Genomic DNA, 22,132 nt, shown 5'->3' on the forward strand with positions numbered 1-22,132 from the left:
TTTTTTTTTTTTTTTTTTTCCCTTTGTCTTCTTGTTTTGGTTGGTTGGTCAATTAGAAGACTTGCGGCGGCGTACCGGTTCGTGGCAACCTGTTTTGTCCCTTTTTTCTCCTCTTATTTCTCTCTTTCCCTGACCCTTTCATCGATTCTTGTCTGCCTCTTCCTGCTTACTACCTACAAGCCAAATGAATTCCCTGGGACGTTATATGTTTTATAGACCTGTTTTAATACCCTTCAGCCTTTCCCTCTCTACCTACCTGGCCCACCTTATGTATCTTTTCCTTTTCTCTCTCTCTCTCTCTCTCTGTTTTGAATCCAAAAGCGGCGACACTCCTTGATGTTCTATCTATCTGTCTGTCTGTCTGCTGACATGGTAAGCAATGACATGACATGACACGTACACTCCTTAGGTATTTTTAATCTCTCTCTCTATCTCTCTCTCTGTGTCTGTCTCTGTCTCTCTGTCTCTATCTTTTCCCTTTTTTTCTCCGGTTTCTTATCTTTGTAGTTCTCTCAGGTAACCACACTCAAGGCGTGATGGGAAAAGAAGGTGGGGGAGGAAAGGAAAGGAATGGTTGGATTGCTGTGTGCTGCTGGGTTCGTTTGGTGAGGCGAACGCAGAGTTGGAAAATGTGTTCAGCGGACAGACAAGTAAGACTCTGTGGTAAGCAGAAAAAGACCAGTCAGAGTTCGAGAGATGTGGTGTTTGTTGTCTTGCGATAACCCCCTCTGGGAGTAGCAGTAGCAATAGGAAGAATAAACAAAAGAACCCCCTTAAGAATGCGGGTAGAGTTTCAACTCGAGGCATAGAAGCGTTTTCTTGGTGATGTCTGCCAGTTTGAATCCATCCTGCCCAGTCTATTATTATCACATAGCAACAAAGGTGGCATGGCATATGGGAACATAGGTTGGAGACATAAACGGAGACACAACGTCAACCCAGCCTTGCCAACAAGACTTGACATGTACATAGTTACAGACCAGACCGGGGGCATCTTGTATCTCGATTCCCAACCAACCCAACCAACATATCTACTATCTACAAGCACAAATCCCCTTGGCCCCTTCTAACCAAGTATCATGCCTGCCTACCCCCACTACACCCTTCATTTCTTCCCCTTCTTCTTCTTCTTCCCACCGCCGCCACCCCCCGAACCTCCCGCCGCCGCGCCACTCTGCGCCGTCTTGGCCGACCCGGCACCGCCCGCCGCCACCGACTCGAGCACCGTGTCGTGCTCGTCCCGTACGATCCCGCCCTGGGTAGCCTCCTGCGCGCGCTTGCGGCCCTTCTTGCCCTTGGGCCGGTAGCTGCTGCGGTCGCGCAGGGGCAGCCAGCGCTCCGGGTCGGGCTGCTTGTCCGGGTCGAAATTTTTGGGAAGCTTGCGCTTGCGGCGCGTTTTGAGGGCCGGTTGTTGCGGTTCCTTTGCCCTTTCTTGTTGCTGCTGTTCTGTAGCAGCGGAGCGTTTGGTTCCGCGGGCGGGCTGGACGGTTTGCGGTGGTGCTGGGGCCGGGGCGACGCCTGCTTCGAGGAGGGCAGCGACGTCGACACCCTTGGTCAGGGCCTCAACGGAGGGGAGCACGTCGAGGTGCGGCTCGGCGCGCGAGAAGTCGGTGGTGGCGAAGCTCGCCACCAGCCCGGCGCGCGCGAGACGGTCATCGGGGCTGGCGGCGACGAGGCGGGTGAAGGCCTCGCCTGCAGCGGCCAAGTCGGCGGGGTGGGAGGAGCGGAGGAGTTCGACGCCCGCGGCGCGGAGAACCGAAGTGCCTGGACTCGGGGAGCCGGCGGCAGCGTCGGTCTTCTTTTGCCAGTACGCGGCCGCCTTGGCGAGTTCCTGGCGGATTGCCACGTGCCGGTTCTGGGTACGGTAGAGGGAGATGGCCAGGGCGACCAGGCCCGGGGTGAAACGGACATCGAAATGCTCAGATGTTGCGGCGGTTTCGAGGCGGGCAAAGAAAGCCTCCAACAGGTCAATGGCCGGGCCGGGGTTGTTGAGCTGGACGTAGAGCTGGATCGCGGTGAGCAAGAGCCCAATGTCATTTGGCTGTGACTTGAGCACGGGGAGAATCTCGCGCAGAGCGTCTTCTCCCGTCTTCAGCCGAGCAGCTGCGGCAGCACGAAGAACCCCAAGGTCACATTTTGAGCTGGCGATGGACGGAACAGGGTCGTTGGAGAGGATCTTTGCGGTTGACCTTGCAACGCCAGAGAACTTTTGGGCGTGAAGGTCGAGAACAAAGTTGTTATGCGTGCGGACCGAACTCTGGAACTCGAATAGCCTGTCATTCCCTTTTGGTTCTGGGAGCTGCTCGGCGAGCCGTTGGGCCAGATAAGGGTTGCTCTCGGGCTTGAACACCAGAGAGTTTGTGCGGGCGGCGATTTTGGCTGAGGAGTCTGGAGCATCGTCCAAGCTGAGGGACTTTTGAAGGACTTCAGCCTCTTCGAATTTGCCGAGCTTGGTGCAGACATAAGCCTGCTGCACGATGATGGGCACCAATTCGGCCTTCTTCTCGTCGTCGTCAAGATCCTCGGCCGCCTCGCACAAATCCCTCGAGCGCTTCAGCAGCACAGCTGCCTTAGCAAAATCACCACGTGAAATGCAGCCGCAGGCGGCGTTGTACGCCGTCTCGAAAGCCTCCAGATCCTCTCTCGCCGGCTGCTTCTCGCGGTCAGGCACAAGCCAGCCCTTGCCCTGCCACTCGAGCTGAGAATTGGTGGCCGACAGGTTGATGCGCAAATCGTTCTCCTCACCATGCTGAGCCCCGCCGTCATTTGCAGAGAGCTCTTTGTATGTGGCAGCAGCCTTGTCGAACTTTTCGGCGCGGTAGGCAATCTGGGCGGCAAGGTGCTTCAAGCCACGGTGGGCAGCAGGGCTGTCAATGCCGGCTTTGCGCAGCACCGCCTCGGCGGCATCGAGATCTCCCGTCTTGTAGAGGGCATAGGCCTTCTCGAGGGCACAGGTGTCGGCCAGGGCGTCGCCGGCTTCGGCAATGGCGCGCAGAGCATCGTCAAAGCGGTCGAGGTTCAGGAGTGCCACCACGAGCGTGTGTTGGGCTGTGGCCAGATGGGCAGGATGACCCTTTGCAGCGCGCAGGGCGGCACTTGCGATGTTGAGTGCCTCTTGGTGGTCGTGAATTGAGGAACTTCGGAGGAGGGAGTTGAGAGCCACGACGGCGGCGTCTCCCATGATGGCGGCGGGAAAGTTGGGGCTGAGTTACGTTTTGACTTTTTGCTTGTCTTGCGCATATAGTCGGCCGGGAGCACGTTCTCCGCCGACGAGGGGAGAACCAAGAGCTCTTGTTTGCCGGAGGTCGAGGTTGGATCGAGAGCAAGACGGGACTAGGCGGAGAGAGGTCGCGGATTGAATCGACTGTTGGAGTTGTCGAGTTTGCTGGAGCTTGGTAGGCTGCTTGTTCCACACGGGCACTCGGATGAGGTTGGCATCCAGCTCAACTTGATGGTGCATTCTCACCGTGTGCCCCGCACACGGCTCCACCGCTTGGTACTGATGTGGGGCTCTTGGGGCCGCTCTCCGGGTCCTGGTCCGTGCATTCCGGGCCGGTCCAAGGAATTTGCACTTACACCGACCTTGGAGCCGGCTGCTATCGACTCGGGGATTGATAAATCACAAAAACCACCTTCATTTCTGTTCATATCTACACGCAAGTGCGCGATATCCAGTTTTCTGGTTTCATTTTCTGCTTGACTTTTCTACACCTGCGTTTTGAGTTTCACCATGTTTCGGAGAGCCTCCTCACAATGCCTTTCTGGCATCCGGACTCAAGCCCGAGTCCGAATCCTCCCTCCGGCTCCGAGCCGGATATCAATCCCGCGCATCTCGACAGCCGCCCGTTTCTCTACAGTCCAGTCTACTGTCCAGCTCTCATACGATCTTCATGAACCAGCCAAGCCTGTCACCGACAAGCAAACCTCTCCCATCATCTTCATGCATGGCCTCTTTGGGTCCAAGAAGAACAACCGGACAATGAGCAAGTGGGTTTCATTTGACTCTGCACACAAGAAAGCAATGACAGATGAGTTGACAGCTTGTGTACTTCAGGGTCCTTGCTCGAGACCTGGGCCGCTATGTATACACAGTGGTAAGTACTGTCCTCCTTTCCCTTGAGCCCAACCCTTAACATAGCTTTTCTAGGACCTCCGCAATCACGGGGACTCGCCCCACGACCACCGCCATGATTATCCCGCTATGGCCGCCGATGTAGTTGCCTTCATCCGGCAACATGGCCTAAAAGAGCCAACCCTGATCGGGCACTCCATGTTCGTCCTCCTTTTTTGACTACTGTTTGCTTTCTCCGAAGGGCCCGACGCTTACACATATCCAGGGGCGCCAAAACAGCCATGGCTGTGGCCCTCCATGAGCCGGACCTGATTGCCAACATCGTCTCTGTTGACAACGCCCCCGTCGACGTCCGCCTCGCTGGTGACTTTGCCCGCTATATCCAGGGCATGCAAAAGATTGACGAGGCAGGAGTCACGCGTCAGGCCGACGCTGACAAGATCCTCGAGCCGTACGAAAAGGTAAGCCTCTTATTCCCACTCTTTCTCCCCTTACATTCCTCCCTAGTAATAAGGAAACCTCCTAACCCAACCAACTCCCAACCCCCCTAAAGTCCGTAACGATCCGCCAATTCCTCCTCGGCAACCTGCACCGGCCGGACCCTTCTCAGCCAGTTCAAAAATTCCGGGTCCCCTTATCCATCCTGGCCCGCGCCCTCGACCACCTCGGCGACTTCCCCTTCAAGGACCCGTCTCAGGTCCGCTTCACCAAGCCCGCTCTCTTCGTCCGCGGTACCCAGTCCAAATACGTCCCTGACGATGTGCTGCCCCTGATCGGCCAGTTCTTCCCGCTGTTCGAGCTTGCCGACATCGACGCCGGACACTGGGTCATTTCAGAGAAGCCAGAGGAGTTTAGGCAAGGTGAGTTTCTTCTCCCGGTTTCCATTTGTTTTTAGTTTCCTGAGATGAATATTATTGACTGAAAGTCATTTAGCTGTGGTCCGTTTCCTGGAGCCTAAAGAGTGAGATGATGTAGTGGATGTTCAAGACCAACACTTGATTCACCTGTCCGATATGTATACCCTGTACCACGGCATAGACGCAATGTACACACACCATAGAGAGATCTCATAGACATATAGACACGCCTGCTCACTGCCCGGATACGTATTCTACGGGTATCCTAGCTTGAAATCCAGTTGCCAAACAACCAAACACAAATCCGCTGGCGCCATAATACCCTCAAACAAAATCAAGCCCTCGCCACTCCGCTCCCCTTCGTATCCTAGTTCCATCCTACAGCTCCCAAAATAAAGGAATTACCCAACGTAGTCAGAGCTCTCAAGAGGAGCACCCAATCCTCTCCCTCCTCTTCCTCCTCTGCTCCGTCTCAATCCGCACCCCAGCCGGCTCGGCGCTCATGATCAGATCAGCCAACCGCACAAACGGCTCTCGGACGTTCTCCCCAGACCTGGCGCTGCATTCGCAGAAGAAGGCCGCCCTAACCCGCACCGCAAACTCTTTACCGGCCGCGGCCTGGACCCATCTTCGCCCGGTCTGTGCCAAATCGGCTTTGGTTCCGACCTAGTGTATGTTTTGATACTCAGAGTGTGAGCATTTGTGACTGTGGAAGGGGGGAAAGGAAGAAGACAGAAGAAAATAACTCACCACGCAAAATATAGTATTCGGAGGAACATCCCGCCTAACCCATTGATACCACTTCTCCAACTGATGGAGGCTGGGTTCGTGCGAAACGTCGTAGGCTAATATCACCCCTTGGGCGTCTGCGAGGTAGGGACAGCGCCATTTCTTCCTGAGCCAGGGGTGGTGGTTGGTATTTTGGTATGCTAGCCAGTTGCTGGTCTGACATACAGATACGTGGTTAGCTTTTGATGGCCAGAGCAGGCAAGCCTGGGGGGCGGCGCAGGAGACGAGATATGAGATAAAGCGAAGGGCAAGTATGGCACCTACAATGTCTGTGACTATGAGATCGTATCGTCTGCAGTTCCTTTGCAGACGTTTAAGCTGCCGGGGTTCGTTAGACAGGAAATATCGCGAGAAGCAAGAAAAACCACTTTTCTCCATCGAAACCAAGTTGCTCCGTCCAACCCCATCACTTCATCTATAACTTACCTGAGGCGGAATCTGCCCAACCTCCGGCGGATTCAAATAGAAATTATATCTCGGATCCAGATACTTCGACACCACTACCTCCAACTTGTTAGTTAACCACCCGATTCCCCTCTCTCACCCCAAATCTCAACCTCCAGGCAGAGAAAAGAAAGGAAGACTGCAAAAAAAGAAAGGGGAGACTCACAAGCCGTCTTCCCCACCATAGTCCCCCCGACAACCACCACCTTCCACGTCCCCGCAATCCCCCTCGCACCGCCATCACCACCGCCCTCCGGCGGCGTCTGGAGGGAAACAATCGACGGGGATCGGGGCCTCTACTCCTCCACGACCACCCTGTCTCCATCCACTACCCTCCTGAACGCTACAACCATCCCCGACTCCTCACAGCATGGCAGCTTCTCCGACTGAGAAGGCTGCGGCGGGGGTAGCGGAGGGGCGGGAGTGATTTTGTCGTCTTGTTCTTGTTGTTTTTGCTGCTTCTGCTGTTGTTGGGTCCTGGAGAGGTGAGAAGCTGTTGCTTGTTGTCCTCCTCCTGCTCCTCCTCCTCTCTCTCCACTTCCTCCTGTTGCTGCCGAGGAAGAGGATGGCAAAGATGTATGGTGACTGCTGGAAAGGGCGAGTTGGGAAGCGAATCGGACTGTCCTTTGTGGTGTTGGTGGTCGAAGTATTGGAGGATTTGGGCTTGGGCCACCACCTTGGCCGGGAGGTGGTGGCGGAGGGGGCTGGGACGATGTCATTCAAGATTCGGAATCTCTGCAACTCCCCAACGGAGAGCAAAGGGGTTGTATGCTGTGGTAAGGAGTGAATTCTAAGTAAGTCTAGTGGTCGGGCGGTCGTAAGTTGGGTCCTCTGGTCTGCAGTGTCGGCAACTCGGCGATATAGGTGAAAAGTCGGCTTTGACGAGAGGCCTAACTATACTGGAAGGGTGTGATTCAGGATGTTGAGAGAAATGAGTTCAAGGTGTTTACTCGTAGGGTGACAGGACAGGGAATGATCCAAGGAGTTTTCGGTCAACGCTCGTGGTGATGCCCGCTTGATATCACAGTACTCTCAGTCGGGGCAAGGAGCAGCATGGTGGAGCCCCGGGATACAAGACACCGTACCCGGCCAGGGGCGACCATCTACTCGTACATACAATCCGGGTCCCACCTACCGGCCTGGACGAACAGAAACATGATATGGTGGACGCTTCCTGGCATTGACCGAACTCTAGCTGGTGAAGATGCATTCCTGCTTCCATTTGTCTTGTCTCCAGCCATCCGCCCACCGTCCGGCGCCGCCGTTTCCCGACCCAACTCACCTGCACCAACCCAAACCACCCTCTATCCTCCCGCCCAGGCAATGGGGGGTCACTTCTCCCCGAGAAGGATCCCAATATGTAAACTCGCCGGAAGGACTCTGCGCTTGCCGTGCCATGGTCGTTTGGTCATGCTTTTTTGAATTCCCTGTGCTCCGCTGTTCCGAAACGGAAAAGGCTCGTCACCTCGACTACTGTACCATGATCCACGCCAAATGCAAAGGAAGCCCAAATCCCCAGAGAGGTATTGTTGATGAAAACCCATTCCCAGTGCGTTCCCACTAACAACAACACCCTTTATACGCTCTCGAGGACCTGCTCACGGAACTCGCGCTCAACCTTCTGACCCTGCTCATCCGTGCTCGACTCGCCATGGAGGGCCAAGAGGGCACCCAGATCGAACTTGGGCTGCTTGAGCAGCTTGACCTTGCGGATGTGGACCTGTAATTCCCCGTGTTAGTTGCCTGTCGTCGCGCCTGTGAAACAACAATCCTCTCCATGTCTCTCTCGTCATACGTACGTTCTGGAGAGGGTAGATGCCCTGGGTGGCCTTCTCAATCTCGCGGCCAATGACCTCGGGGATGAGCTTGGAGGTGAGCTGGGTGAGGGTGCAGCTCGAGGCCTCGCGCTGGATGATCTCGACCATCTTCCGGCGGATGGCGCGGATCTGTGAGGTCTGGGCATAGGTGGTCTTCTTGATCTGGTTGGGGCGGCGCTTGGTGAAAGCAATGGCGAAGAGGCGGAGGAGGTAGTGGTCGGTGGTCAGGACGGTGACGTTGGCCTCAATGAGGGTCTGCCACTTGCGGACCAGGGAGCGGAGCTTGTCCGAAGTGAAATCGAGACCGTGGAAGTTGGTCAGGCAGTTCTTGCCCTGGATCTCATCGACACGGAGCTTGATCTTGCGGAACGAGTGGTCCTCATCCTTCTGGAGATCGGCCAGCGAGACCTCGAAGATGCGGCCCTTGAGGGCATCGTTGGCGTTCTTCATACCGGCAGTCCGGTTGACGAGCGTCTTGCCGACACTGCAGAATCATGTTAGAATCCGTCGGGCACCGGGAATATCGCGTCGTATCTCGCGGGTCGTGCGGGCAAGGGCAATCTTACTCCCGGATAGCGAAGGGCGCGGGGGCCTGTGATTCCATCACCGTCAGCCTCGATGTCGACCAAGTTATCGTGGAATTGGGGGAATTGTGCTCACCTTGACGCTGTACCAGTCCTTGCGGGTGAAGGGGTCAACGGCCTTCTTCTTGAGGCCCTTCTTGCCCTTGGACAGTCTCTTGTTCCTGTTGCCCAAGCATCAGCCATCGGAGCGTTCGCGTCGAGGAATCGGGTTGCAGTCGCGCAATCGGGGGATGAATCAATCTCGGAGGGCTGAACGTACTTGCCAACAGCCATCTTGACGAGCAGCTATGTCAACGGCGGGACAGATGTGCTGCTTGGGTGTGTAATGGAGACCGTGGGATCGAGATCACAAAAATTGGGGTTTCTGCCGCTCGAGTCGAAATTCTGATTTCGTTGTGTGGGCGCAGCCCACCTGCCCGGAAAAACTGAGGGTGTGGGGCGGGACTGGTCGCTTATGATTGGCGGATCGGACCTTAGGGCTTTGGGTCTGTGCTTTTTCACCTGAGAGGCAGGGAGCCCACTCTCATACCTAACCCTGAGGGTCTCTCATCTCACAACTCGCCATGAACCTTAGGAAGATGATGATGAGCCTTAGGGACCTCCGCAAAGCGATGAACAGCAAACTCGCCACCGCACCTGGACTGGCCATCTGACTGATCCAAACTTCCTAAACGCGTCCGCAGCACTTCGACCAGAAACTCGCACAACTGGACTTTCAACTACAGCGACTCGACGATTTTGATCTCTCACCAATAGCCACAGAAATGCTTGAGATTCATTGAGATTAAATGTTTATTATGATTATTTTCTTTCCCAGAAGATCCATGGACCCTGGAATCCTATTGTACTGTGTATGAGACGGGGGGAGCCGCTTTTCACCACCCTGCTTTCTGTCCGCAGAGTCCAGCTTGCGTCCACCGAATGATTTTCCCGTTTCCCAACTCCAGCCAGAATGGTGTCAATCAAACCGCCCAAAACCAATAAAGCCCTTCCCAGTTCCGAAACGCCGTGCCATGGTCCCATGACCTATTGCCTTCCCACTTGTTGTCCTTTCACACGGGAACCATATCCCAAGAGTATTCCCATTCCTCCCGTCTGACAGCATCTTCACCTCCGGTGGTTCGGAGACTCAAGGGAATGTTGAGGGTTCCAGAGTCAACCATCCCCGAACGGAAGTTCGGTCAGAGCTGCTATACATGTGTGACAGACCTCTCCCGGGTTTCCTTGCTCCCGGGCCAACGAGCCAAAGAGCCACTGCCGATCGCATTCTGATAGACGGAGACTTTCCGCCGACCACGTCTGCGTCACGACGCGGCGGGTGCGGCGTTGGCGCTACCGGACACGCGGTGCGCTGTGGAACGTGGCAACCCCATCTCGCCGGTCTCCTGGGGAGACGCGAGTGTCGGTTTTCCAGTCACACATACACACACGAGCTCAGATCCGGGATGATGCTGGTTTTCTTTTTGTCGTGCTGCTGCCGTCGAATCGACGATCATATCCGGCCTGGTCTAGTTGGAAGACGCAAGGCCTTCGTCGAGTTGCGGCGCGGTGTTTCGTTCTCCTCCCTCTTAGACGACTGAAGGAGAAGTTCATGACTTGAGGCTGTCCGCCTTGTCATCGTCATATTGCTGGCTGGACTCGTAGAGGTCGAAGCTGGGGAAACTGAAATACCGTGCCCCGCCTGAGTGAGATGTCAGTCCTGAAAGTTCAAGACAACAAAATGGGTGAATATCGGGCAACTACATACCTTCGTGTTCATCAAAGGTCTCAGGCTGGCTGACAGGAGAGCACGACAGGTCCGTCTGGCGGTCGACGCTGTCGAACATGGAGGTCCGGCGGAAGGCGTCCGGCGGCGACCCAGAGACGAAGGCTACCCGGCTAAGTAGTTCACTTGCCCTCCGGCCTGGTTGAGTCGCGAGGGCGTTCGGACTGGCGGTGGATGTGGTGATGGTTGGTTCGGTGGCGGTGGCTCGCAGCAGTCTTGGCATCCGGGCGCTGATACTCCGGTCCGACGAATCCCGGCGGCGAGACTCGGAGGCAGGTGAAGCCATGGTTGTGGTGATATCGGATCGAGGACAGTTGGTTGTAGGAGGTTGGTTAGAGGTTGGTTGTTGTTGTTGTGTGGTGTGATGGGTTGTAGGTTGTTGGTTGGTATGTGCCGTCCCAGACGTGAGTACGGGTTGTAGTTGTTGGATGGGAAGTATCGCAGTTGCTTGAGGCTAGATCAGAAACAAGAATCGAGAGAGGACTCGAGAGATCGTTCACGAGGTCGAACTCGCGACATTTAAAAAAAAAGAAAGCCAGCCCACTTGGGCTGGAATGCCCATCCCACTCAATGCCGGAGACAGTTTCCCACCACCGTCTCATGGATGATGGCACACACCCGGCCTTGCCACTTGTCACTCCACAAGACGAGCTGGATGGCAAGGGGAGTGAGGCTAAGCCCGATCGCATCGGTCGGTTCCTTGGGAACAAGCCAAGAACCCCAAAGGGCCGGGGCCTGCCTTGCTGGGCTTCTGGACTCCCCTTTGCACGAGCCCCTGGTGTCCAGGCTCCTCGAGACCCGGCGACCGCTGGCACCCGTACCCACCAACCATGCTCGGGCGACCGGGGCTGTGGAGCCACGCGAGAGACTGCTGCTCGTGGAGGGTTCACTGTTCATCTGAGGCCCAAGATGGTGGTGACATCTTCCCCAATCAACAGCCATGACAGCCATCCTGATCCCGGGCCGTCACCAGACGACGGAGGCATGTCCCGCGCTGCTGCTTCTGCTGCTGCATCTGTCGCATCCTTGGGACATTGGGCACCCAACCAGAACAGGGTGATGGGCTCATTGGAACTGGGTCTTGCACACACCGGTGTCCAACTGCTCTCACACTTCTCCCCGCCTTGGGCCCTGGAGGGGTTCCGTTAGCCGCCATGGATAACCCCGTCAGGCTCCCAGACAAGCGGCCAGGTGGGGTTACAGCACGGCCACAGCCATTCAGAATATGACACTTCAGGAGCTCCGGAGCTCCATGCGACGGGACGGGCGGTGCGTCGGCCTTTGGCGGCCACTGGCGACGCCCGAGCCCAGGCTCACTGGGCCAAGGAGAGCAAGAGATGCCTCACCAGCAGTGACGTACAATAGGCACTCCGTACATACGAGGTGTCATCGTGACGTGCGGACGGGATGCTGTGAACACACCAGCCCAGGCACGCCAACCCGACATCTCCAGCTCGTCATGAAGTTGGTTATCGGCTGTCGACTCATCAGACGACCCTGCAGCAGCTGCCTGATTAATTGGCACAACTGGCGATATTGACTGTCGGTAGCTTCGGCGGCAGCTTCGCTACCTTTGACCGACGCCCTGGTTCCAGGGGGTTTTGCTCAGATGACCACTTTGGGCCGGATGAAGCCAAAAATGAAATCTGATATGAAGCAATTTCCAGAACTCCCGATCTGGCTTCTAAGGTGAAGGCTAACTCGATCGGATCTATGAGGGAAAATTGACGAAGCCCACGTCATCCAAACCCAGAAACCTCAACGGCAATCGCCAGCTCATCTCTCATCTTGTCCTGCCCGGGAAGCGGCCGAAAAAGTGAACATCAAAAACGGATTTCGCTTTTCAAGGTCAGGCGCCGAATTACGAAGAGGGGTGCGAGAGAAACTATCAGTTACCTCCTACTAGGATACCAAGCTGGAAGGGAAAGCTACCCGCTGTCCCCACCCCTGGGTAGCGTCCTCGTGACAGCCCAAGGATCTCGTCGCTGCGTCTGTGATTGCATGTCTTTGTACATACGGCGTACAACAACACGTTGGGGTTGGAGGGGCAGCCAAATGTTCACCGGTGGCTGCAACGCAACCGCACATTACCCCCAACACCATGCTTTGTTTTTTTGCGATGGCGGATGAGGTGTCTTGTCGGACTGCAGGACCTGATCGGGACATTGTGTTGAACAGTCATCAACATGGAACACGGCAGCTTGAGTATACTCATCCACTGAACACATAGGAATCCTCCGAATTGAACTGCTTCAATGTTGCGACGATATCAGTCAAACAAAATGGCGATGTCCGTCTAGGATTTGCCATCACGGATTCCGGCCAGATCCGAACAAACTGATTCAGAGAAGAACAATGAAAAACCGCAACAAGACACAACAAGACAAGAAAGGAAACAAAGACACAACTTTGCAGACAGGGGATTCCACTAGTTGACTGCCAATTCGCAGCAAGACCAAACGGTCGGTGTCGTGGGCGTCCTGCACTCCACGGCCCAAAACGTGGGGTACAGTGTCCTAGGCAAGGGATCTCCCTCCACGCCGCCGCCGCGGCACCGACATCAATCCACCAGCGTTCACCAGCAAGTGTCGATATCTGCACCTCTTTGCACATTTCACTCAGCTGGATTATGCGGCCAATGTTGTCAGAAAATCACCCTCATCGTGAACAGAAGAACAGGCCAATAGGCCTAGGAAAACACCAGAAGCGGTAACCCGTGAGCTGGACGTTGGGGTTGGCGTCTTTTCTTTTCTGCGGGATTTTCCCTCTCCTTCCTCCTTACGGTGCAAACCGCACCAATTGACGATTCTGAACCCCGTCGTGCTGCTCTGCTGGTTGCTGGATGGGGAAGGCAGACAGCTTTCGCCATCTGATCGATTGGCGAATTGGGATGAACACATCCCATCCTGAACCCCAATGGGTTGACAGGGACGAAACATCCCATCCCATCCATCCATGCTCTGCATCCCACCACATCCGCACTTCCGGCCGCCACATCCGGCCACAATGGAGGTATCACCATCACCTCTCGAGTCTAAGACATGGCAGTTTGAACCGGAACCCAAAGAACACACCACAATTCCATGGGGGTCAACGACGATGGATGGGGGAGAAAGATGACATGGTGGTGGGAGTTCTCGAGCGAGACGAACCACGTAGCTGCTTGTGTCTCTTCTTCCAGGCCTTGACGACATCTCCCCATCTTCTGGCCGCGCAAAGCCGAAACTTGGACAAACCGAACTCAACCTCAAGTTTCCATGTCGTTTGTCACAGTAACTGACTGAGATTAGGCTCGCAACCAAGCAATGCCACAGGCAGAGCTTCCAGGTCCCGGAGCCTCTGACTGCCTTGGAAGCTGAAGCTGAAGCGACCGGCCAAAACGAGCAATTCGACACATCCTCGGTCATTCCGGGCCCAATTGACTTAGATGGGCGTCTCCTCGTGGCCTTGTTGTCGTCATGTCGCATTGAGTGATTGATTCCCTTCAACCCCCGAGCCTCCAGTGTCTGAGATGAGTGGACACTTTGCAAAGCAAACGAAGCTCCAAACCCGGGAACTGAAGCAGCGCCCTCTCCGACTTCCAGGTTAGCAACCAGGAACAAGGAACGACGGAGGAGAGATGAACGAAGGAAACAAGGTTCCAGTCCCAGTTCCATGGTTGCTGAAGCATGGCGAGACGATCTCCCAAAGCAGAGATCGAATGTCTGGAACGTCTGAACCTGCAACACACACATGCGACCTACAACACTCCGCCAACCCGATCCGAAGCGGGGAGCAAACCGCCGAAAGCATCACCCCATACCTACAGCCATCCGTCCATCCTTCCACCATACGGAGTAGTTACCCTCCATCCGTCTCCCCGACAAAGCTTGGAATCAGGAGCCATATCATGAAATTGACCACCGGCCTGTCCCGTTTCGGTCGCTTCGGTCCTAAACTGGCTGGGGGGTGGTCAAGCCGAGTTTCCAGAACGGCGGCAGAAGGCAGATGAAGCACATCAAGCGAGAAGCGGATCTTCCATTTTTCCTTGGAGCTGGGAGCGAGATGAACCGTTTTGCCCTGGTAGTGCCCTTGTCCTGGTCCTGGTCCGTGATGCTATGAGGTGAAAGCAGAAGGCTCCACTTCCCAACACCAACCACCTCAACAAGTGAACGTGACGTCTACACCGTAGGTCTTGGATAATAATGATGAACCGGACCGGTGAGGTTCAACGACTTCCAAGGTGGGAACGAGCGTTGCCGCAAAAATGGTTCCGGTCGCAGAAAATTAAACAAACCCATTTTTGGCCATCTCGATCGATCGCCTCGCAATGTCTCGCGATCTTCCCCTCTCGGTGTTTGTGTCCGTCTTTGGTTCCAATGTTACAGTACTCCATACCTAAGCAAGGTCAGGATCGCTGCTCCGAGCGAAGAAGGTCACACAAATAGCAAAAAAACAGTGGTCCAACATCTGAACCGTGGCCACGTCAACCCTCCAGTATCAAACAGACCGATAGTCTCAAGTAAAACGGCTGATTTTACGTAGTTATTCGTTCCCAGCTTCAAAAACAACAGCCGGTAGATAAAAAAAGAGGGAGACGGATGGGGTTTCTTTTTGACCCGGTGTGAGATTGATGATGGTGGTGACTCCAAGTTTTTCACGAACAAGGGGTCGGCATTCGCGCGCCATATGCAATGCACAAGGAATCAACGTCTTGCGTCAGACACCAACTCGGCCAGACCTTGGAGATCTACCCAATGGCAAGAAGCCCGTGTAAGAGGTACTCCGTTGGGGGTCATGGTGGTGGTGGGGTAGGATGCGGAAGAGTGGTTGTGTTGCCATCATCGTCCAACACCAAAAAGTCTGGTGCACTGCTTGGTTGCGTGTCAAACTGGCAATTCGATATCCCAAGTTACCAACTTGGGAAGTGAGCGCGTGACAAACCAGAGCCCAAAGTCTCCTTTTTGAGACTCGATTTTCTCATAGGCTAGAATTCTGATTGGGGGTCATCGACGAACCACCACGCAAGCCTGCCTGCCTGACGAGAGAAAAAAAAATGCCTCTCTCGCCTCGAAAAGATGACTTGTCCAGGCAACAAAGTGAATAAACTTAGCAACCTAGGTCAGGTAGACAGAGAGAGGGGCTGTGTTGAGTTGGCTCTGGCTAGTGTAGAGGACGATCTGACATCTGCACAAACGCTCCCCCTCCGCTGATGCAAACTCCCCCTCCAAACCCCTCTCTCACTCCAGCTACTTGTCCAACCTCGTGCCACCGATTCGAGAGGGCATTGGTTCCTGCAACCCCGAACCTCCCAGGCAGACCCCGCGGGCGGCTCGCGACGGCACGCGCGGATGAAATAACTACCAAGCTGCCCTGCCAACCTAACGGCTGCAGCACTAGGTGGGTGCTGCAGCACCTTGGAAGTTCGACCTGCAGAAGCGTCGGCTGGCTGCGGGCCTAGGCCGGTACCTCTCCAAAGCAGTCGAACGAATCGAATTCGACCAACTAGTGGTCGATACTGTACGCGGCCGGCTTTGTCAGCTCCGTTGCAATCGCCTCCATACAATTCGCCAACACTGCTGCGCGAGCTGCTACTAAAGTTACAGCAGCGCGGGCTCGGGGTTTCGGTACTTACTCGTCCCATATCCGACCCTGCACGCTCTTGAGTTCCTCCTCGGTCATCCGATGGCCAGTCGTGAAGTACCCTGCGGGGAAGGTACATGGTTAGTGTTTTGCGTTGGAAAACCTTGGAAATCCGGCAGGCTGAAAGGGAAACCCTCTGCAGCAGCGGCACAGCAAGCACAATGACATACCAGCGTTGATCTTGGCATCAATCTCAACCCTCGAGTCGGCAGGAATCAGGTCCTCGGGGAGCTCAACGCGCTCGTGGATAGGAATGCTAGCGAGTACGCCGTCAGTATCAGCAACCGCCGATTCCGGAGTCATAGGCAGCCAACTCACCCTTGCCCCACGATGGCATCGTGTTTCATGCTAGATACCGGGCCATGTCAGCGAAGGAACCGGAGAGAGGAAGAGAGAACATGACGGCATAGGAGGCGCCACTCACTTGCTCATGCTGAGCATCCTATCAATCTTGGTAATGCCCAACCAGTGCAGGATATCCGGCATGAGAGCCTGGAAGCGCATGTCCTTGACTCCCGCGATGTTTTCGGTCCGCTTGAAGTAGTCGGATGCGCGATCCTGTCCGCGCTTACGGGCGTTATACACGACTGCAATTCCTCTGTTAGATGACCAATGGCACGATTCTTCCCATGGGAAGCATGGGGAGGATTCTCTGGGAGGGATCTCGACATACGGTACTGCGTCCACGTTAGTCTGGGTCCTCCAACAACCTTTCCCGGAAAACTCGAGAGACGTACCTTGGTGACTTCTCCAAGCGCCCTGCCTTCCTTACGGAAGTAGATGACGACACCGCTGCCGCCGTTCTGAGCCTCCTTGACGGCCTCCTCGATGCCGAAGATGAGGTATGGGCGGCAAGTGCAAATATCCGAGCAGAAGACGTCACTCCCATTGCACTGCCGGCGCGCAGGATTAGTAAACGGACTGCTGGTGCTCCAACGCTCCGTCAAAACTCACCTCATCGTGAATGCGGAGAGCGAGCCTCTTGGAAGGATCGGACATGTTCGCCGGGTCGCCGAAGATGTACACCGTCAACCCGCCAATCGGGGGCAGGAAGACTTTGATATCAGACCGAGTGATCAACTGCAACCCGTGTTAGACTGGGTCGTCATGAAGCTAACTACCTTCGCCGAGGGGATGCCTACCTCAGGATACATGCCGCCGGTGTGCTCGAAGAGCGACCTCCGGAGCGTGCCCTCGTCGATGCCGAACCGCTCAGCGACGCCCGGAAGATACCAGACCGGCTCCACGGCAATCTTGAGCACGTTGAGCTCGCCCTCGTTGTTGAGGCACACCTTGCCATCGGGGACGAGCCGGCCGCTCTTCACGCTTTCTGCCAGCTCGGGAAGCTTCATGTGCGCCTTGGTGATGGCGATGGTGGGCCGGAGATCGACTGCGGGTCATTCATTGTCAACATACAAACACTCAGACGCAACCCTCGGTGAGAGAGGGTGTTCAATTCTTACCTCCTTCCTTCTCGATATAATCCTTAAACACCCAAGGGACCAAGTGGCCCCAGGGGTCCATGGCCACGATCTTCTTCTTATCCCCCCATTGTGGGAAGGGCCCAATGTTCACGGCCGGCTCCGTGTTAGTGTAATCCGGACGATGGTCGGCGTTGAGCTCGCGGCTGGCCACGGCCAGGGCGTAGTAGATGGAGTAGGAGCCGCCGTGGGCGCCGATGGCGTTCCGCTTGCCGATGGTGGACGGCGAGCGGGAGACCGTGACCGGGCCGCGCTGCAGTGGATCGGCGGCGCCCCACTCGAGCGGGATCGGCTTGATACCGATCTGCTTGGGGTACGTGGTGAGCACGACACGGGACGAGAAGGATGACTTGACGCCAGTGGGGGGAGGCGACTGGGTGCCCGCCTCGGCCGGCAGCACCGTCGACGGCGAGGGGGTGTAGCCTCCGGCCAGCGGGGTGGCAGAACGGTCGACGACGGCCGAACCCGACCCGGCATCGCCGTTCTGGCGCTGGCGGTCTTCCTCTTGCTTCTTCTCGAGCTCGGCGACACGCTGGGACACGGTCTCAACGGCAGAGAGCAGCTTGGCTTGGCCCAGGGAAATGACCTTGAGGGCCTCCTTGACGTCGTCCAGGGCGGATGATGACATGGTTGCGATGGGGATGCACAAGATTGCTTGGGAGGTTGGAAGCTAGGAATTGGTCACGATGGCCACGATAGGAGGAGGATGAAGGCGATATGGACAGATACAGCCTACGGACAGGTCACAGCCAGCGAGGGCAATGTGTGATTCACTTTCGGAAGGCAGGAGGAGGAAAAAGAGGAAGAGGAGGAGAGAAGGAGCCAAGTCAATTCTACACAGACGGACTTCTTTGCTGGCTTATAAAAGGAGGCCCGTTGGCATTATCAGCAACCAGCGGAACCGGGAAGGGAGAGAGAGACTGGCAGAAGGAAAGACAACTCATCCATGGGGATGGGATGTCAGCGGCGAGGAACACGGCGGAATTCGCCAAGGTCCGGATTGAGATGGGATCCCGTGATCAATGTCATTGCTTTAGTTACGATACAGGGAGCTACCCGGCGGTCCAGCTCTCAGGCCCAGGACAGCTGCTTCTTGAAAATGACTGGGCAGATGGCCAGGTGACCAGTCCCGTCAATGGTCAGTGGCGGCCGATAACCCCCGGCACGGCTTTCTTGATTTCCCTGCAAATGCCTGCGACGTCTGTCATCGAACTGCGGGCTCCGCTGCCCCACCCCGGAAGTCCAACGGCGGCGCACCACATGCCCGGATCAACACCCGGACCAGTGGATCTCGGATGCGTGCTGGACGCAGCTTCACCGCGACACGTCTGCGAACGTTGAGCGGTGAGAGTGCATTGGTCCAAGACGAAAATGAATCAGAGACGTGCCTTTGTGTTCAGGAGAGTTTCCTGGGATGTGTGTAGAACTGCAATTGATATGGACCTGACTCAGATGTTCAGTTTGACTCTTGTCCCCGTCGCCAAAGGGCAGTCCTGTCGGGTCCTCGTTCCTCAGGTTCCAGCATCCATCTTCCAGTGCAGGCTGTCGGGGCAAGCTGACAGGGCTGCCCCACTTGCCGCACGGAGCACGCCCAGCTGCCGGGGCCCAGGCGGCCTTGGCGCGGCCCTGTCACGGAAAATGCGTTGGATCAGTTGTGAAGCGTGACGACAATTCCTGAGAAGCGACATCCATCGCTGCAAACTAACCATCACCAAGCGTCAACTTCTTTGTCCAAGAAGCGAGCGACAAACTAAGCGATCGCCTGGCATTGTTTGCGAGCGACGCTACACCTCACATAGTCAACCCGACTAACCATCCGCGACCACAGCGCCCACCCTTCCAACAATCCTCCGCGACCGACCCCGCGACCAATCTCCAAACTACCACAGCCATGGGCAAGCGCAAGAGTTCCAGAAAGCCCCAGGGGCCCAAGAAGGTATTCTACTTGCCGCCGGACCACATCCGCGATTTCCCGCCCGTCTTCGAGACCCGCGACCCGAGCTAACCAGCCGCCCGCTTCTAGCGCGATCCCCTCCCCAAGACCTTCACGTGCCTCTTCTGTAACCACGAGAAGGCGATCAGTATCAAGCTCGACAAGAAGGCCGGCTGTGGCTACCTCGACTGCAAGGTCTGCGGCCAGAGGTTCCAGTGCGGGATCAACTGTACGCGTCGACCAACACCCTCCTCGTTCTCCTTTCTTGCCTTGCCCTGCCCTGCCCAAGTTGAGAGTCGCATCATGCTAAAAGTGACATCATCGCAGATCTTTCCCAGGAAATCGATGTCTACAGCGAGTGGGTTGATGCCGCCGACGCCGTGGCCCAGGAAGCCCGCGAGGCCGAGTCCAGCTACCGCTTCAAGTCCTCCTCCCGCCCGACGGAACGCCGGAGCACAAGGATAGATGAGGAAGACGAGGAGGAGGATGAAGTTCGCTATGAGGGAGAAGGCATCGTGGCAGATGATGACGAGGAGTGAGGATCCACTGGATGGATACAAAGGATAGGGAACCATGATTGGGAGGGACGGCGTCATTTGGCATGGGCATCACAGATACATAATATCGGTCGTTAAGCGATACCAGGGAGAGGGTGGCAGGTTATTTCACCACTGAGGAAACGAAATGCAAGATATACTTCACGCCTGGGTCACCATGCAAAGAAAGGGAAGATGACGATGTTGTGATGATGAGATGCTCTACCGGGTATAGTACCGATCGCCGAAATCTCCCAGACCTGGAACGATATAGCTGGAGGGCATTGTAAGCATGTTGAGGTCTGCTAGGTCACGGGGTGGGGAAAGTCAGATATCAACTAGTTACTCACCTCTTCTCATCAAGCCCCTCATCCACAAATGCCGTCACCACCCTGACATTGGGGAATCGTGTGGCAAAGGCGTTGATGCCCTGAGGACTCGCGAGTACGTTGAGGAAGAGAATGCGGTCTTCGGGAACGCCCTTGGACTTGAGCACCTCGACAGCCATGATGGCAGACCCGCCTGGAAAGGGATTAGATTCCAAAAGCCCGCGACATCCGCCACCGCCAACGATGAACGGGCAGAAGAGCCCAGAAACATACCTGTCGCCAACATAGGATCCAACAACAACACCCAACGATCCTTGATATCCTCCGGCAGCTTGTCATAAAACAGCTTCGGCTTCGCCGTCTCCTCGTCCCGCTGGATCAGGATCTTGCCGATCCGCACCGAGCGGCAGCACTCGCGCAGCCCGGCCTCCATGGCCTCGCCCGCGCGCATGATGCTCACGCCGCAGATCTTGCCCTGGAACGCCAGGCCGTCGTAAGTGCGTCCCACGGGTGTCGTCACCGTGTGCTCGACCGTCGGCAGGTGGTTCAACCCCTCCTCGACCAGCAGGCGGATGATGCGGTTCGAGTAAAAGATGAAATCGCCCCGGTTGGTGTTCTTGTTGCGGATGATTCTGGAGAGAGAGCGGGGGCATGCGGTGATGGGGGGTTAGGGCAGACCCCTTTTTTTCTGGAAAGGAGTTAAGGGGTGGATCACTCACGAGAGAAGGGCGATGAGCTGGGGAGTTTGTGGGAGGATGGTGACCGAGTCGAAGTCGACCGTCGCGGAGACGGCGGCAGTAGGTTTTTGGCTCTCAGGCCGGTAGTCGGGCCCGACGCACTTGACTGGGGAGCGGTTGATCTCGGACATGGTCGTGGTGGTGGTGCTTGGTTAAGGATTGGGGAGAGGCCTGGGATGAGGTTGAAGGTGTATGAAACGGATTCGAGCTTGGTTCAGATTAGACCCCAGTACGTAGTATGCTAACGGAGAGAGTGAGATTGATAGTCTATACCAATCTTGAGTTTGGTTGGAAAATCTCTTTTAGAACGCTCAAGTAAAACGCTACCTCGGCTGGTGATGTATCAAAGCGGCGAAGAGTGACTTGGAGAATACCTAGGACGGGAGCTCGTCGGGTCTCAAGCAACAAGAACGCCTGATTCCATTGTCAGCTCACTAGTCCTTTTTGATTCTTATACGGGGTACCAAGACTTACCTGTACCGGTTTCGCAAATCAAGGGTACTCAAGTAGACTTTCTCAAATCACACTTGACCTGCCAGGTCTCACCGCAGCTAGGTACCTGATGTTGATCTTTAAGCTAGGAGGATGGAGATGGGGTCGAGTCGGAGGGGCCCGACATGTTGCCCCACTTTCCTCCGCAGGTGACCGCCGCCATGGGACCTGCTCGCCTCCGACTCTTGGACAACACGTGGTATGGAGTACATGAAGGCAATGTCAATTGCATGTATCCTTCATGTAGTATGGAGATTGAGCCTCTGCAGGCGTGGATTTGGACATATCTCTCGAAGACCGCGCAGGAGACGAATCGACAGACCTCATTTGCCCGCGGGAGATCTCCTTGACAGCCAGGAAAACACCATCTGAATGAATGCAGAAACAGGCGATGGAGATGAGCCTTGCTTTCAAACACTGGAGACCAGGACACTTCCAAGGATCTCCAGCTCGAGGACTCCCTCCTTTGGACTGTGTCTACGCTGTATGAGTCACATCTTGTCGGGAACAAGCAGGCCCCTGGATTGGTACAACTGTTGAAGCTGTCTTGCATGAACTTCTGGAAGAGCATCAAATTGCAGAGGCAACGTTCCGTAGGATTTGGAGGAAGCGGAGAGCAACGCACAGACCAGCAACTGCAAGGAAGCGTTGCCTCCACTGAGCCTTGCGGAAGA

General features: G+C 55.8%; 12 protein-coding genes across 12 annotated transcripts; 5 read left to right on the top strand and 7 right to left on the bottom strand.

Annotated features, from left to right (window-relative positions):
- Nucleotides 1–1,105: 1,105 nt before the first annotated feature.
- Nucleotides 1,106–3,181, bottom strand: VTJ04DRAFT_6094 (uncharacterized protein; the record flags this gene model as incomplete). The annotated part of the gene is made up of 1 exon (XM_069364279.1): nt 1,106–3,181. The coding sequence occupies one exon, from the start codon at nt 3,179–3,181 to the stop codon at nt 1,106–1,108; it is 2,076 nt and encodes a 691-aa protein (XP_069218121.1).
- Nucleotides 3,182–3,730: 549 nt separating this feature from the next.
- VTJ04DRAFT_6095 (uncharacterized protein) lies at nt 3,731–5,037 on the top strand (the record flags this gene model as incomplete). The annotated part of the gene is made up of 6 exons (XM_069364280.1): nt 3,731–3,987; nt 4,055–4,094; nt 4,148–4,272; nt 4,338–4,533; nt 4,626–4,932; nt 5,006–5,037. 6 exons carry the CDS (start codon nt 3,731–3,733, stop codon nt 5,035–5,037), a joined length of 957 nt encoding a protein of 318 aa, XP_069218122.1.
- Nucleotides 5,038–5,352: 315 nt separating this feature from the next.
- On the bottom strand, nt 5,353–6,347 carry VTJ04DRAFT_6096 (uncharacterized protein; the record flags this gene model as incomplete). Its single annotated transcript, XM_069364281.1, has 5 exons — nt 5,353–5,595; nt 5,680–5,874; nt 5,983–6,036; nt 6,145–6,218; nt 6,329–6,347. The coding sequence occupies 5 exons, from the start codon at nt 6,345–6,347 to the stop codon at nt 5,353–5,355; spliced, it is 585 nt and encodes a 194-aa protein (XP_069218123.1).
- Nucleotides 6,348–7,366: 1,019 nt separating this feature from the next.
- Nucleotides 7,367–7,726, top strand: VTJ04DRAFT_6097 (uncharacterized protein; the record flags this gene model as incomplete). Its single annotated transcript, XM_069364282.1, has 1 exon — nt 7,367–7,726. The coding sequence occupies one exon, from the start codon at nt 7,367–7,369 to the stop codon at nt 7,724–7,726; it is 360 nt and encodes a 119-aa protein (XP_069218124.1).
- A 12-nt stretch (nt 7,727–7,738) lies between these two features.
- VTJ04DRAFT_6098 (40S ribosomal protein eS1) lies at nt 7,739–8,836 on the bottom strand (the record flags this gene model as incomplete). The annotated part of the gene is made up of 5 exons (XM_069364283.1): nt 7,739–7,882; nt 7,962–8,463; nt 8,546–8,571; nt 8,640–8,724; nt 8,823–8,836. The coding sequence occupies 5 exons, from the start codon at nt 8,834–8,836 to the stop codon at nt 7,739–7,741; spliced, it is 771 nt and encodes a 256-aa protein (XP_069218125.1).
- A 679-nt stretch (nt 8,837–9,515) lies between these two features.
- VTJ04DRAFT_6099 (uncharacterized protein) lies at nt 9,516–10,143 on the top strand (the record flags this gene model as incomplete). The annotated part of the gene is made up of 2 exons (XM_069364284.1): nt 9,516–9,639; nt 9,698–10,143. The coding sequence occupies 2 exons, from the start codon at nt 9,516–9,518 to the stop codon at nt 10,141–10,143; spliced, it is 570 nt and encodes a 189-aa protein (XP_069218126.1).
- Nucleotides 10,144–10,152: 9 nt separating this feature from the next.
- On the bottom strand, nt 10,153–10,614 carry VTJ04DRAFT_6100 (uncharacterized protein; the record flags this gene model as incomplete). The annotated part of the gene is made up of 2 exons (XM_069364287.1): nt 10,153–10,244; nt 10,311–10,614. The coding sequence occupies 2 exons, from the start codon at nt 10,612–10,614 to the stop codon at nt 10,153–10,155; spliced, it is 396 nt and encodes a 131-aa protein (XP_069218127.1).
- A 314-nt stretch (nt 10,615–10,928) lies between these two features.
- VTJ04DRAFT_6101 (uncharacterized protein) lies at nt 10,929–11,693 on the top strand (the record flags this gene model as incomplete). The annotated part of the gene is made up of 2 exons (XM_069364288.1): nt 10,929–11,472; nt 11,566–11,693. 2 exons carry the CDS (start codon nt 10,929–10,931, stop codon nt 11,691–11,693), a joined length of 672 nt encoding a protein of 223 aa, XP_069218128.1.
- A 4,119-nt stretch (nt 11,694–15,812) lies between these two features.
- VTJ04DRAFT_6102 (uncharacterized protein) lies at nt 15,813–18,059 on the bottom strand (the record flags this gene model as incomplete). Its single annotated transcript, XM_069364289.1, has 9 exons — nt 15,813–15,825; nt 15,943–16,012; nt 16,121–16,206; nt 16,269–16,298; nt 16,375–16,537; nt 16,624–16,843; nt 16,905–17,030; nt 17,093–17,340; nt 17,414–18,059. 9 exons carry the CDS (start codon nt 18,057–18,059, stop codon nt 15,813–15,815), a joined length of 1,602 nt encoding a protein of 533 aa, XP_069218129.1.
- A 511-nt stretch (nt 18,060–18,570) lies between these two features.
- On the bottom strand, nt 18,571–19,200 carry VTJ04DRAFT_6103 (uncharacterized protein; the record flags this gene model as incomplete). The annotated part of the gene is made up of 3 exons (XM_069364290.1): nt 18,571–18,759; nt 18,875–19,057; nt 19,183–19,200. 3 exons carry the CDS (start codon nt 19,198–19,200, stop codon nt 18,571–18,573), a joined length of 390 nt encoding a protein of 129 aa, XP_069218130.1.
- A 122-nt stretch (nt 19,201–19,322) lies between these two features.
- VTJ04DRAFT_6104 (uncharacterized protein) lies at nt 19,323–19,903 on the top strand (the record flags this gene model as incomplete). Its single annotated transcript, XM_069364291.1, has 3 exons — nt 19,323–19,367; nt 19,455–19,593; nt 19,692–19,903. 3 exons carry the CDS (start codon nt 19,323–19,325, stop codon nt 19,901–19,903), a joined length of 396 nt encoding a protein of 131 aa, XP_069218131.1.
- A 219-nt stretch (nt 19,904–20,122) lies between these two features.
- VTJ04DRAFT_6105 (uncharacterized protein) lies at nt 20,123–21,097 on the bottom strand (the record flags this gene model as incomplete). Its single annotated transcript, XM_069364292.1, has 4 exons — nt 20,123–20,174; nt 20,251–20,422; nt 20,503–20,861; nt 20,949–21,097. 4 exons carry the CDS (start codon nt 21,095–21,097, stop codon nt 20,123–20,125), a joined length of 732 nt encoding a protein of 243 aa, XP_069218132.1.
- Between the last annotated feature and the right edge of the window lie 1,035 nt (nt 21,098–22,132).

Source organism: Mycothermus thermophilus (genome assembly GCF_041956435.1).
Source record: "Mycothermus thermophilus strain CBS 625.91 unplaced genomic scaffold VTJ04scaffold_4, whole genome shotgun sequence".
Lineage (NCBI taxonomy): Eukaryota > Fungi > Ascomycota > Sordariomycetes > Sordariales > Chaetomiaceae > Mycothermus > Mycothermus thermophilus.